We start from the raw sequence: 12,197 nt of genomic DNA on the forward strand, positions 1-12,197 counted from the left end.
ATAACAATCCCTATATTCCAGGAAGGGTGAGGCATTAAGACAAAGCTGCTTTGAGTCAGGTTTGAGCTGCAGAGGAAAGCTCCATTACCACCACTGATTTTAACAACATACCAATTTTTTTTATGGTTTCTTAGAATTTCTGAATAATGCAAAGTGCAAGGCTGCACACAGGAAAATAAAGTGCCATGGAGGTACAAAAGATGATCCAGAAACATTTCTTCCCCCCCCCAAACAATGTAATATTTCTCCTGCATAAATTACACAAAGGTCTAAAGCTTTGGTGTGCATCAAAGTAAGGAGCTCTATAATTAGTCACAACTTCTTGTAAACTTCCTAAAACCTTTCACCGTCCATTTCCAATATGCAAAAAGGCTGGGAGAGAATGGAAGAAAAGTGTTTTGCTAAGCTTAGACCCTTTTCAGCTGAAGGGCCACATTCCTTAAGAGACAACCTCGTAAGGGCCACATGGCAGCAGTGGCTAGGGACAGCAGCAAAATTGGCAGATCAACAAGTCTTTGTACAGTAGTCTAATTTTTTATAAACCCACACCCCTCTCTGATCCATTCAGACAAATAAATAAATAAGGATTTCAAGGACATATTCCAGCCAGGCAAAAAAAGGGGGAATGAAGCAATGCTGGTGAGAGGTGTGGCCTGGGGAGAGTTTCATGGGGCAGGTGGAGTTCTAAAATGAACTTCGGGGAAATGGGTGCAGAAGATTCTTGTGCAATTTCTGAATTGGGAGTTTGTGCATGATCAACCAGGCCACAGGCTAAGAATGGCTGTGCTTGGTTCAGGGAATAACTCTAGAAATTTGAGTTCTTGGTGAAGTCCAGAAATAAACAGTAAATTGCAAGAACTTGGGCCAGGAGGAAGATGAATTTCAAGTAAATCTTCAAAAGGTTTGATTTATGTAATGATGAATTCAAATAGGAATCAATTCCAGTATAATAGGCAAATAAAAATAAATTCCAGTGAAAAAATCCCAGGCAGGACAAGGCCCTGTTTCAACAATTCTTCATCAGCTGGAATGTTGAAAAATTGAACATTAGAAATATTAGAGTAATTATCCTTATAACAAAAATACGTTCAGGTTTCTAAACACAAAGTTTTATCGTTTGCAAAAGACAGAGATAACTATGTTTAAATGAACATTGAAGGTATATCTAAGAATAACTATCCTTACACCAAAATTACATTCTGTTTTCTAAACACACAGTTAAATCGCTTATAATAGACAGAGGTAGCTTGTCTATGTTTTAAATGATAAAACATCTTAAAGTAATTGTCCTTACACCAAAAATACATGTTGTTTTCTAAATACGAAGTTATATCGCTTATAATAGACAGAGGTAGCTTACCAATGTTTTAATGGTCAGAGTGTACCAAGTATGTTTGCTTGGTATAGAATTGATTCCTATTTGAATTAATCATTACATAAATAAAACCTTTTGAAGATTTACTTGAAATTCATCTTCCTCCTGGCCCGAGTTCTTGCAATTTACTGTTTATTTCTGATTCAGGGAATAAGGCAGGCATCCCCAAACTTTGGCCCTCCAGATGTTTTGGCCTACAACTCCCATGATCCCTAGCTAACAGGACCAGTGGTCAGGGATGATGGGAATTGTAGTCCAAAACATCTGAAGGGCCAAAGTTTGGGGATGCCTGGAATAAGGCTAACAAGGATGCAAGGCAAGTATGAAATCAAGGGATGCCTGATTCCAAAGCCCAGGCAAAAAGCCAAGAGGTTCTGCATACAAGCTGTTGACCAACCTACCAACAGCCTCTTCCTGCTTCATCCTTCTGGGGTCAGCAGGGGCAAAGTGGCTGCAGCAACTACATTCCAGGCAAGCTTAACTGAAAAGCTGGCAGGAGTGGGAAACTGCTGAGCAATTCTGCACCCGGAACAGTCACAAGAGTCAATGCATGAATTCACCGAAGGAGATTCTCTTCCAGCTTGATTTCCTGCAAGTTTGCCTCAAATGGCTTTTCTTCCAGGCGTCTATAGTCTCTTGTATCGGTAGATGTGGTACCTGCATTGAGGGCAGTAATGGTCTACGTCCTTGCAACACTTCGTCATGAATGGTATGAGGCAGCAGCCAAAGCAGCCTCTGGGGGAGAGAGGGCAGAAAGTTTTAAAGAGGGTTGTTTTTACTCCTTCATCAAAAATTTGATTTCAGGACAGTGTGCAATTGTTTGGCAATTTTAAAAATATAGCCCCAATAACACTAAGCAAACCCAAGAGAGAAAATCTCAGCGATAGAATGTTCTTTAGAAGACTGAGCAAATAAAGAGGGGCTTGGTGCCTACAAGTTAACTAGGTGGATGCCAGGCAAGACTCGCTAGGATCTGAAAAGGCCCTCTTAAGAATAGAGGAAGCAGCCTTCTGAGTCAAACCATTGGTCAATCTATGTTAATATTGTCTACACTGACTGGCAGTGGCTTTCCAGAGTTTCAGGTGGTGGCGGTGGGGTCTCTCCCAGCCCTACTTGGGAGATGCTAGGGATTGAACCTGAGACCTTCTGCATGCAAGGCAAGTGTTTTACCTGTGGTCCTTCCCTTTAGGAAGTTAGGATGTTGTCTTATACAGAGACAAAAACTTTCATCTGTGCATGCATTTTGCAAGGAATGAAATCTCACAAACCTTCAAATTCAAGCAAGATTACTTATGTTTTCCCAAATACTGCCAAATGTGGAGCGTATTCTTTAGCATTCAAGGGCATCCATCCATTTGGACCATGAGGGACAGCCTCTTCCCTGCTTTCAATGGGAGAAGTATGTATCTGCATTCCCAGACAGGCCGTGCCTAGTGTCAAAAGAGCAGGGTCTTTCCAGGAAGACAACCAAGGCCTCCCAGTGTGTTGCAGTTGTTAGCCCATGCCCACCCCTATTTGCTGGCACTGGAAAGGCTGGCACCAGGCAAGCTTCTCTGCAGGGCAAGAGGACATTCACATTTCATCTAACACTGGCTTTAATTATGGAATTACATTCTGTGTATGTACATCTCTTTCTATAGAAAAAGCACTCACCCCAGCATACACACAGCACTGCAAGCTATGTATGTCAGAGATCCCACACGATAGACCACCTCCGTCGAAATGATCTGGCGGCAGCAAGGGCAAATGGTGGACGCTGGCTTGCTCGAGAAGATTCCCGCAACCACGACCGGAGGACCACAGTCCATTTCAACTAGGAGTTGCAAAAACGAAATTGCTCTGTCTGAGCATTTACCTTTGTTCCACGATCACTTCCCAGCTGCAGCCCATCCCTCAAGAATACCTCCCCACTGCATTTGTATAGCATCCACTCGGAGTTGTTGGACTAAAGTTAAAGGGGCCCCTGACCATCAGGTCCAGTCGTGTCCGACTCTGGGGTTGCGGCGCTCATCTCGCTCTATAGGCCGAGGGAGCTGGCGTTTGTCTGCAGACAGCTTCCGGGTCATGTGGCCAGCATGACAAAGCTGCTTCTGGCGAACCAGAGCAGCGCACGGAAACGCTGTTTACCTTCCCGCCAGAGCGGTCCCTATTTATCTACTTGCACTTTGATGTGCTTTCGAACTGCTAGGTGGGCAGGAGCTGGGACCGAGCAACGGGAGCTCACCCCGTTGCAGGGATTCGAACCGCTGACCTTCTGATGAGCAAGCCCTAGACTCTGTAGTTTAACCCACAGTGCCACCTGGGTTGTTGGACTAGAAGGGTTTAATTCTTTCCTTCACATCAAGCTCACTGGGCCAGTTACGGTCTCTCAGCCAAACCTACCTCACTGGGTGGGTGTGAGGATATAATGAGGACGGTTAGGGGACAGTTTGTGCTACCTTGAGTTGCTTGGAGAGAGAAAAGTAACTTAGACTTCAAAAAACCCTCCTATTGGCACCTATATGATGTGGATGTTTTCAAGTCTAAACGTGGTGCTGGATAGAGGCTTTGGCAAGGGAAAGAAGCTGTGGGGTGGGTGTGGAGCCCCCCCCCCGGGCCCCATATTGCCCACAGACCAGCAGTTACTCACCTCTGGGCTAAATGGACCTTGGGTCCACTAAGCAGAAGGTCATTAAAAAAAAACTGGGATATAAACGTCAACACACCAGTCTGGGTGGGTTTGCCTACCCAGGTTTTAAGCTCTTACTGAAAAGAGGACAGTGATGTTACCTGCCTTATGCTAATGGGCAGAGAGTTCCAGCTGCCAAAGATCAATTTCCTGCAAGTGACGCTTAAGTTTAAAAGGAAATCCCAGCTCCACAGGTTATAATGGTTCAGTGGGCATTAGGGTGATGACTTTTTCATTTTTTTTCTCAAAAATTATTTCCTGTAGCACAAATGGATGAACTTTTGCCTATTAATGACTAAAATGAGGTATATTCCATTGAAATATTTAAAAAGGTTATGCACAAACCGCTTTTAATTTTTTGTATGCCGTTTTACCATTTCATAAAATTGTATTAACAATTCTATATATATTTTGTATCAAATTTGGATACAACACCACATTCCACAATGGGGAGTGTTCTTAGCAACATAGAGTATACAAATGTCACAACTGCGCAAGGTAAAAGCCCCTTTTTGGGACCTCAAAACTCAGCCAGCAGACCCTGCCGGGCATGCTGGGAAAAGAACCTACAGGAGAGGTAGCAAAACATCGTCCTCTAGCGGCGTCTATACTGTTACTGCAGCTAAAAAAAGGCTTCCTTGTGTGTTTGATGACCCTATATAATGTATATATGTGACGCTAAAGCTTGGGTTCAATTTTATATCTGCTTACAGTGACTTCAAAAATGGTCAAAAAACTGATAAATAAAATTTTTAAAATCATTTTGTGTGAGAGGTTTTTTTTATCAAATCTCTTTGAAAGTAAGATTTTATCTAATCTTTAATGAAAGCTCATCAAATTATGATACAGGAAAATGAGGTTGTAAAAAAACCATCACCCTAGTGGGCATATATGGTACAAAGTGAGACTTCAAGTTAACTGATCTCAAGCAGTTAACAGTTGTTGTTTTTTTTAGATATACTAACACCTTGAATCTGGCTCAGTAAAACAATTGGCAGCCAGTGCAGATGACTGAGCCAGGAGTGTTCTATGCTGACCGGGTCTTGATCTGGTCAGCAACTGTGCTGCAGCATTTTGCACTAACTGCAGTTTCAAGCACATGGAAATCCACACACACAGCACACCTCAGTAATCCAATCTGTATAGGTTTCTAACACATACTTGGTCCTACTTGATCACAAGGGACATCTTGACATGAATATGGTGGTGGAGAAGGACAGTCGCAGCCATCGCCGCTTTTTCCATAGTAGCCATAGCCATCTGCACCAAAAGGAAAACAAACAAGCAGAAGAACCTTTAGTTGCATAACCCAGGCAGCTTCAGCTGAGAACGTACAAAGAGCCCTGGTAAATAATTCCAATATAACCCATCTGTTGTTAGCATCTGTCTCGAGAGACAATGGAATGCACCTTCAGTGAAGTCACCTCCCCATGGCACAAGCCTGGGCAGTGTGTATGGAGGTCCTGGGCTGCCCAGATGACAAGACACACACACACACACACACACAGCCTCGCTGATGGGGTCCGAAGGAAAGCAGAGCAATACGTTTGGCACCAGCTTGGCTGCAGGACTTGCCAGAAGGAGGCATACCAGGAAATAACCCATCTAGTGCCTGGGATAAAGTGTGGGTCATAGCTTCTGTTAGTAGTACTGGAAGTGGGGCTGGCAAGTGACCAACCTTCCTCATTTCATTTGGACTAAAGCTGCCCACTTGTGAGTATGTTTCTGTGCATCCTATAACATTTGCCACTTGTGCATTTATGTGATACAACACAGGCAGAACACGAAGGCACAGAAATAACCAAAGTCTTAATGTATTAAGGCCACCACATTCTACTCTAACTAAGGATATAAAGAATACAAGGTGCTGAATTTGCAAAATTAACAAGAAAACACTGTGGCCTAAGCCTAAATAAGAAACTGTACTTTCACTAAAGAAGAAGTTACCACTGAAGAAGCCCAATATTGGGCGAAACAGGTCTTAAACGCCGGCAACCTGTCTGTCGCGTCGTTGCTGATCCACCTGGTATCGCCTGTACTTTGCGTTTACCTTATTTCCTGTTAATACATTAAGACTTTGGTTATTTCTGTGCCTTCGTGTTCTGCCTGTGTTGTATCATGTTTGAACTCTGCACGTTTTGGCAGCATTGGCCCATTGTCTCAACTTGTGCATTTATGGCTGCCTACCTCAGCGTTTCTCAACCACTGTTCCACGGCACACTAGTGTGCCGCGAGACGCTGGCTGGTGTGCTGCGGCGACGAGATGGGCGATTTACATTGTCACGTGCCTGGCGGCCGCCAATAAACACCTATGACACGCCAGAAAGCAATATTTCTCCTCCTCTTTCCCAAAGCTCAGTGCAAACGAGCCTGGCGGCCGCCAATACACAACGCTAACCCGCCGGAAAGCAATATTTGGCAAGTGTTTCTTACAGTCATAATTATAATATAGGGCGGCACAGAGTTAAATTTTTTAACCTTTTTAATAGTGGTGTGCCTCGTGATTTTTTTCACGGAACAAGTGTGCCGTGGCCCCAAAAAGGTTGAGAAACACTGGCCTACCTGATGAAGCAGAAGGTTCTGGCCAGAATGGATCTGGTGCATAGGGTTCCTGGGCGTAAGGTTCTGGGTTGTATGATGACTGTGGTGGGTATGGTGATGAATATCCTGGTGCAAAGGGTTCCGGCTGCTGTGCCAGGGGCATCATGGGGATGGAGACCGTCTTTTTTTGTTGCTCCATTTCTGGTGGTTTGTCTGCAAGTGATACAGAAAAGGCAAGGTAAGGGGTGGAAGCTAACATTTCACCGAATTAGGAAGAGAGGCAACATGCACATAGGTTTCTACCAAGGAGATCAGGCGCAAAATCAGGACATCACCAATGTCAGATTAGGCAACATGAACATCTTTGAAAATATTGTGGTGGTCCCATACAGTATTTCTGAAGTGACACATAGGAAGTTGCTTTGTACCAAATGTGACCATTGATCCATCTAGCTCAGTATTGTCCACAAGTGACTGGCAGCGGCTCTCTCCAGGATTTCCATCTGGAGTCTGATGGGAGTTGGAGTACAACATCTGGAGAGCCACAGGTTTTCTATTCCTCCGCTTGAGCAGCCTTTCTCAACCTTGGGTCTGCAGATGTTGTTGGACTACAACTCCCATCATCCCTGACTACTGGTCCTGTTAGCTAGGGATGATGGGAGTTGTAGTCCCAAAACATCAGGAGGGCAGAGTTTTCCTATGCCTGGTCTAAGGTGTGCAGCTTCAGGCACTTGACTTCCACAATGTCCAGGTACCCCATCATTATCTGTTCCAGAGCAGGGGGTCCTTATACAAAAAGCAGGCCTGCTAGTAAGGAAATGCTCTCTGTTTCTCCCAGCACCTACACAAACATACAATGTAGCAAAAAATCAAAGAATGGCATGGATGTTGGGTGATGCAACTCATTTGCAGTGCTGATGTAACTGAGAACAAGCTGCAGCTCAAGAAGCCTGTGGTTTGGACCTTCCATCTGTCCTGAACGCACTATGTAGCCTTGCACCCGAGCTAAATCACCTGTGTGTGATGCAATTGTTTCTTCATCTCAGCAATCTCTGAGTTAATCTATGCATGCTTATGAAGCAACTTCACGATGGAGATCGTCAATACCAGGAAAGGTCCTAGAACAGGGTTTCAAGACAGGAGTCTCTCCCAGTCCTACCTGGAGATGCCAGGGATTAAAGAAGGGACCTTCTATATGCAGAGCAGATGCTCTGCCGCAGCTACATCTGCTCAGTCTAGGATCCTGCCACGCCCCCCAAAAAAATTGGCCAAACAGATGACACTAAAGCAAAGCCAACAGGCAGGACATGAGTGAAACACTTGGGATTCCCGGCAACTGGCCTTCAAAGGCACCATCGTAATCATTAATACAAGGGGAAATAATTCTACATAACCTCAACGCAGAGCAAATGCATGCAGCACTGGTTCACATGCCTTTCGCCCTGCCCCTGTGAGGAAACAAGCAAAGTAGGCACTGGTCCCCAATGGCCTGGGGCTACCTGCCTAGATGAAAGGGGAGGGGCAGGACAGAGAGGAGAGAGGCTTGCCCCATGAGGTCACCAAGTGCAATGAAGCCAGAAATAGACTTGCCTGTCATTACAGATGCCTCTTCTCCTCCTCCAGTGGGAGGAGACATCACTCAGGCCCCATATGCACTATGCATTAAAAGCAAAGTCATACCACTTTGAACAGTCACGTCTCCCGCCCAATTATATTGGGAACTGTAGGTGCTGAAAGGTGTTGATGCCCATTCTCCCAGAGCTTCAGTTCCCAGAATGGTTTAGCAATCAATCGATCAATCCGTCTTTCCAGGAAACTCTGGGAAATGTAGCTAGCTGCCTGAAGGGAACAGCTTTCAGCATCCTAAGCAAACTACACTTCCCAAGATTCTTCAAGGAAGCCACAATAGTTTGAAGTGGCACAATGATGCTTTAAATGTAAAGCTCAGATGGGACCTTAGTGGAGGGGTATGTGCTTTGCTTTGCATAGGCATGAACCTTGTTCTGTCCTGGCTTCTCCAGTTCAGGAACCTCTAGCAGCAAAGAGATGGGGTGAAACCTCTGTGGGAGGTCTTGGAGAGTCATTTTCAGTTAGGGTGGACAGTACTGAGCTGGGTGGACCAATGGTATGACTCTGCAGAAGGCAGCTTGTGTCAATACATTCCTGCACCTAGGGATGTGAGGGGTAGCAGCTATTCTCATCCCATTGAGTGTTCATCACCGCTATCAGCGCTGCTTCCGTTTAACTGCGGTTTGTTTCTGCTAAAAGTAGTCTGCTAGCCTCACTATGGCTTGCTACATCGCCTCACTATGGCCATAATTAATAATTGTGTAATCAATTTCAATGCATTTCAGTGGAATGTATTGTCAATGCAGACAACAACACACAATTATTTACATAACATTTATGGACTTTAAAAGCAGCAGTAGCAAATACCATTTGTATTTGCTTGCATGATTTCCATTCCTGACCTCCAAACATGGAAACTGTAGCAATTTCTACTCCTCTTTCCGCTTCTAATGGAATTCTCCAATATCCTTACCTCCAATCCACCAATCAGGGTGCCCTTTCAATTCCCCCCTCTCTCTATTGGATGACTACCAGTTCCTAGTGTTTCCAGATGGAGGAAAATATTTCTATGTCGAATTTCTCAGATTTGATACACCTTCTCTGTGTCCTCCTTTCCTGCCTTTTCTCCAAACTGAAAAGCCCCAAACACTGTCCAACTTTCTTCATAGGGAAGTTGCTCAGTCCAACCCCTTGATAAATTTGGTTGCCTTTTTCGGAACCTTTCCCATCTATTTTTCTCCAAGGAGCTCAAAGTGCTACATGTTTCTCCCCCTCCTCATTTAATCCCCACCGTCCTGTGAGGTCAGTTAGGCTGAGAAGCATTGACTAGCCCTAGGGCACCCATTGAACTTCATGGCTGAGTGATGATTTGAATCCTGGTCTCCCAGGCCTAGTCCATACCCCAACCCAGACCTTTCCAAACTGTGTCTTGACACATTAGTGTGTCAGCTGCCGTGTGTAGGTGTGTTGCGCAAATGCTCCCTGTGCTCCTCCAGGGGCTGGAAAGGGGTTAATTTAACCTCTGGTTTGCTAGTAAAACTGAATTACTGTGTCATGAAATGATGCATGTTTAAAAGGTGCCACCAGCATGAAAAGTTTGTAGCTCTAAACACTACAACACCACTTTTGAGATGAGGCAACCCGAACTGCCCAGCGTTATTCCAAGTGTGGCTGCACCATAGATTCATATCAGAAGTTAAAAGCCAAGTTTAAGAATTCCCATTAATCCTCCACCATCTGTTCCAGTATTAAGTCTTAAGCTTAAGTCTTCATGACAAATTAAGCTAGGGTTGCCATATTTCAAAAAGTGAAAATTTCCCCTGATTTCCGCCTGGACACTGTTTCCGATGACCGATGGCCGGGTATGTCTGGGAAATTCCAGACATATGGCAACCCTAAATTAAGCCATTATGGAGCTGGTCTCAACTTTGTAAGATATGAATGAATTTTTTCCCTGCACAGGCAGACTCTTCTCTCTTTGTGTGAGCCACAATTAAATCAGGGAAGCCTTTAATAAATCGTAGTTTCCAGTTTCATCCACACTGGGAAATTCTGGTTACCAGCTTTGGAACAAGTCAAGCTATTAAACCAACTTCAACTGTTGGCTTTAACATCCTGGCTTGTTCTGAAGCTGGTAACCAAAGTTTCCCCATTTGGGCAAAAAGGGGGAAACCGTGTTTAACTGACAACTTTCTTGGTTCTTCGAAAGGTAGGTGCATAGGGACTGCAGGCAGGCATAGAAAAGTCTTGTACATATCTTGTCTGAATAAACTGAGATATGGTCGTCCAAACATAGCTTGGGAATAAAATCCCATCCTAGCAAAGTCCTGCACTGTTGGCTCACCCACCATAAACCAAGGATGGGGAACCCTGTGTATCTCTCCTCCCAGTATGTCTAATGGTTATGCGAGTTCTAGCCCAAGACCTCTTGGAAATTCCAGTGTGAACCACCTGGAGTTTCATCACAGAACATTACTCAGCCAAGATCTGAATGAGAGATTTTCTCGCGCATACACCCCTATGTGGCAGGAGCAAAGAAGCCAGGAAGCTGCCAGTTAAACACAGTTTTTCCCATTTCACCCAAACTGGGAAACTATGATTGCCAGCTTCAGAACAAGCCAGGATGTAAGCCATGAGTTGAAGTTTAATATCCTGACTTGTTCTAGATCTGTTGACCATAGTTTCCCAGTTTGGATGAAACTGGAAACTATGGCTTATTAGAGGCTTTTCTGATTAAATATAAATATGGCGCTGTGGGTTAAACTACAGAGCCTAGGGCTTGCCGATCAGAACGTCGGCGGTTCAAATCCCCGCGATGGGGTGAGCTCCCATTGCTCAGTCCCAGCTCCTGCCAACCTAGCAGTTCAAAAGCACGTCAAAGTGCAAGTAGATAAATAGGTACCACTGCAGTGGGAAGGTAAACAGCATTTCTGTGTGCTGCTCTGGTTCGCCAGAAGCGCCTTTGTCATGCTGGCCGGAAGCTGTACGCCGGCTCCCTTGGCCAATAACGCAAGATGAGCGCTGCAACCCCAGAGTTGGTCACGACTGGACCTAATGGTCAGGGGTCCCTTTACCTTTACCTATAAATATATTCAAATAAACAAAACACAGCCCTAATATATACAGATATAAAGAACTAACATTTACCCTCACCCAAAATTTAGAAGAGACCCATCTATGTTTTGCATTGGAATCTCTGCCAAGTGGCCGATCTGTTGATGGTGTTGTATCAATTTTAACAAACCTCACACCTTGGGGGGATGCTAGCCCTATTCAGAGTAGACCCACTGAAATGAATGGACAAGGTTAGCTTTGCTCTATTCATTTCAGTGGGTCTACTCAGAGTAAAACATAGTTAAATATTGCTTTCATTGCTGTACCTTCTATTTCATTTCCCCACCGACTCCATGGAGCAGCAAACTTAACTACCAAGGGAATTCCATACCTCAGTAGACTGTGAACAAGATGAGACGACCGTTTCCCCCTCCCAAAATTTCCAATCACTTTATCCTCAGGTTGGATGCTGTCGTTGTCCCAAGGAAGGGAAGGAGCATGGTGTTGCCCTTGTAGAGATGAGGATGCTGACAGATGGCTTATCCCAGTTTAAAATGACAGGAAGGGACTGTTGGCGGTTAGGTAGGCAGGTAGGTAGCATTTAATTACCCCCCCCCCCAGGTTAGCCAAGTGCTCCAGCCTCCTCAGTACACTTGGCTTGTTGCAAACATCCAATTAAGGAATGCCGGGGAACGAGTTTGCAGGGAGGGCTGGGATGTGGCTAATTCATCCCATGCCAGCTATGTAGGCTTGTGCTTGACATGGAAGGTAATTGACGATAATCCCCAGAGCATTTGCTCAAGGCTTTCTTTAAACAGAAGAACCACAACACGAAAAGGTGTTCAACTATCATTAGATCAACACAGGCACAAGTCCAAGGCCTGACCCGCTTGCACTTCCAACCTCCTGGGCAAATTCCATTTCAAATTTTACTCATGCAGAAAGCATCTTCTTTAGCTTAAAGAGTGGCAAGGGCTCGTCAAAACGTTG

At 44.7% G+C, this 12,197-nt stretch overlaps 1 protein-coding gene across 1 annotated transcript; it reads right to left on the reverse strand.

Annotated features, from left to right (window-relative positions):
- Window positions 1-305: 305 nt before the first annotated feature.
- On the reverse strand, window positions 306-11,789 carry LOC118093216 (lipopolysaccharide-induced tumor necrosis factor-alpha factor homolog). The gene is made up of 5 exons (XM_035132150.2): window positions 11,599-11,789; window positions 6,606-6,797; window positions 5,205-5,303; window positions 3,029-3,188; window positions 306-2,110 (listed from the first exon to the last, which is right to left on the reverse strand). Exons 2-5 carry the CDS (start codon window positions 6,781-6,783, stop codon window positions 2,002-2,004), a joined length of 546 nt encoding a protein of 181 aa, XP_034988041.1. The 5' UTR covers window positions 6,784-6,797; window positions 11,599-11,789; the 3' UTR covers window positions 306-2,001.
- Window positions 11,790-12,197: the final 408 nt, after the last annotated feature.

This window comes from Zootoca vivipara, chromosome 14 (genome assembly GCF_963506605.1).
Source record: "Zootoca vivipara chromosome 14, rZooViv1.1, whole genome shotgun sequence".
Classification (NCBI taxonomy): Eukaryota; Metazoa; Chordata; class Lepidosauria; order Squamata; family Lacertidae; genus Zootoca; species Zootoca vivipara.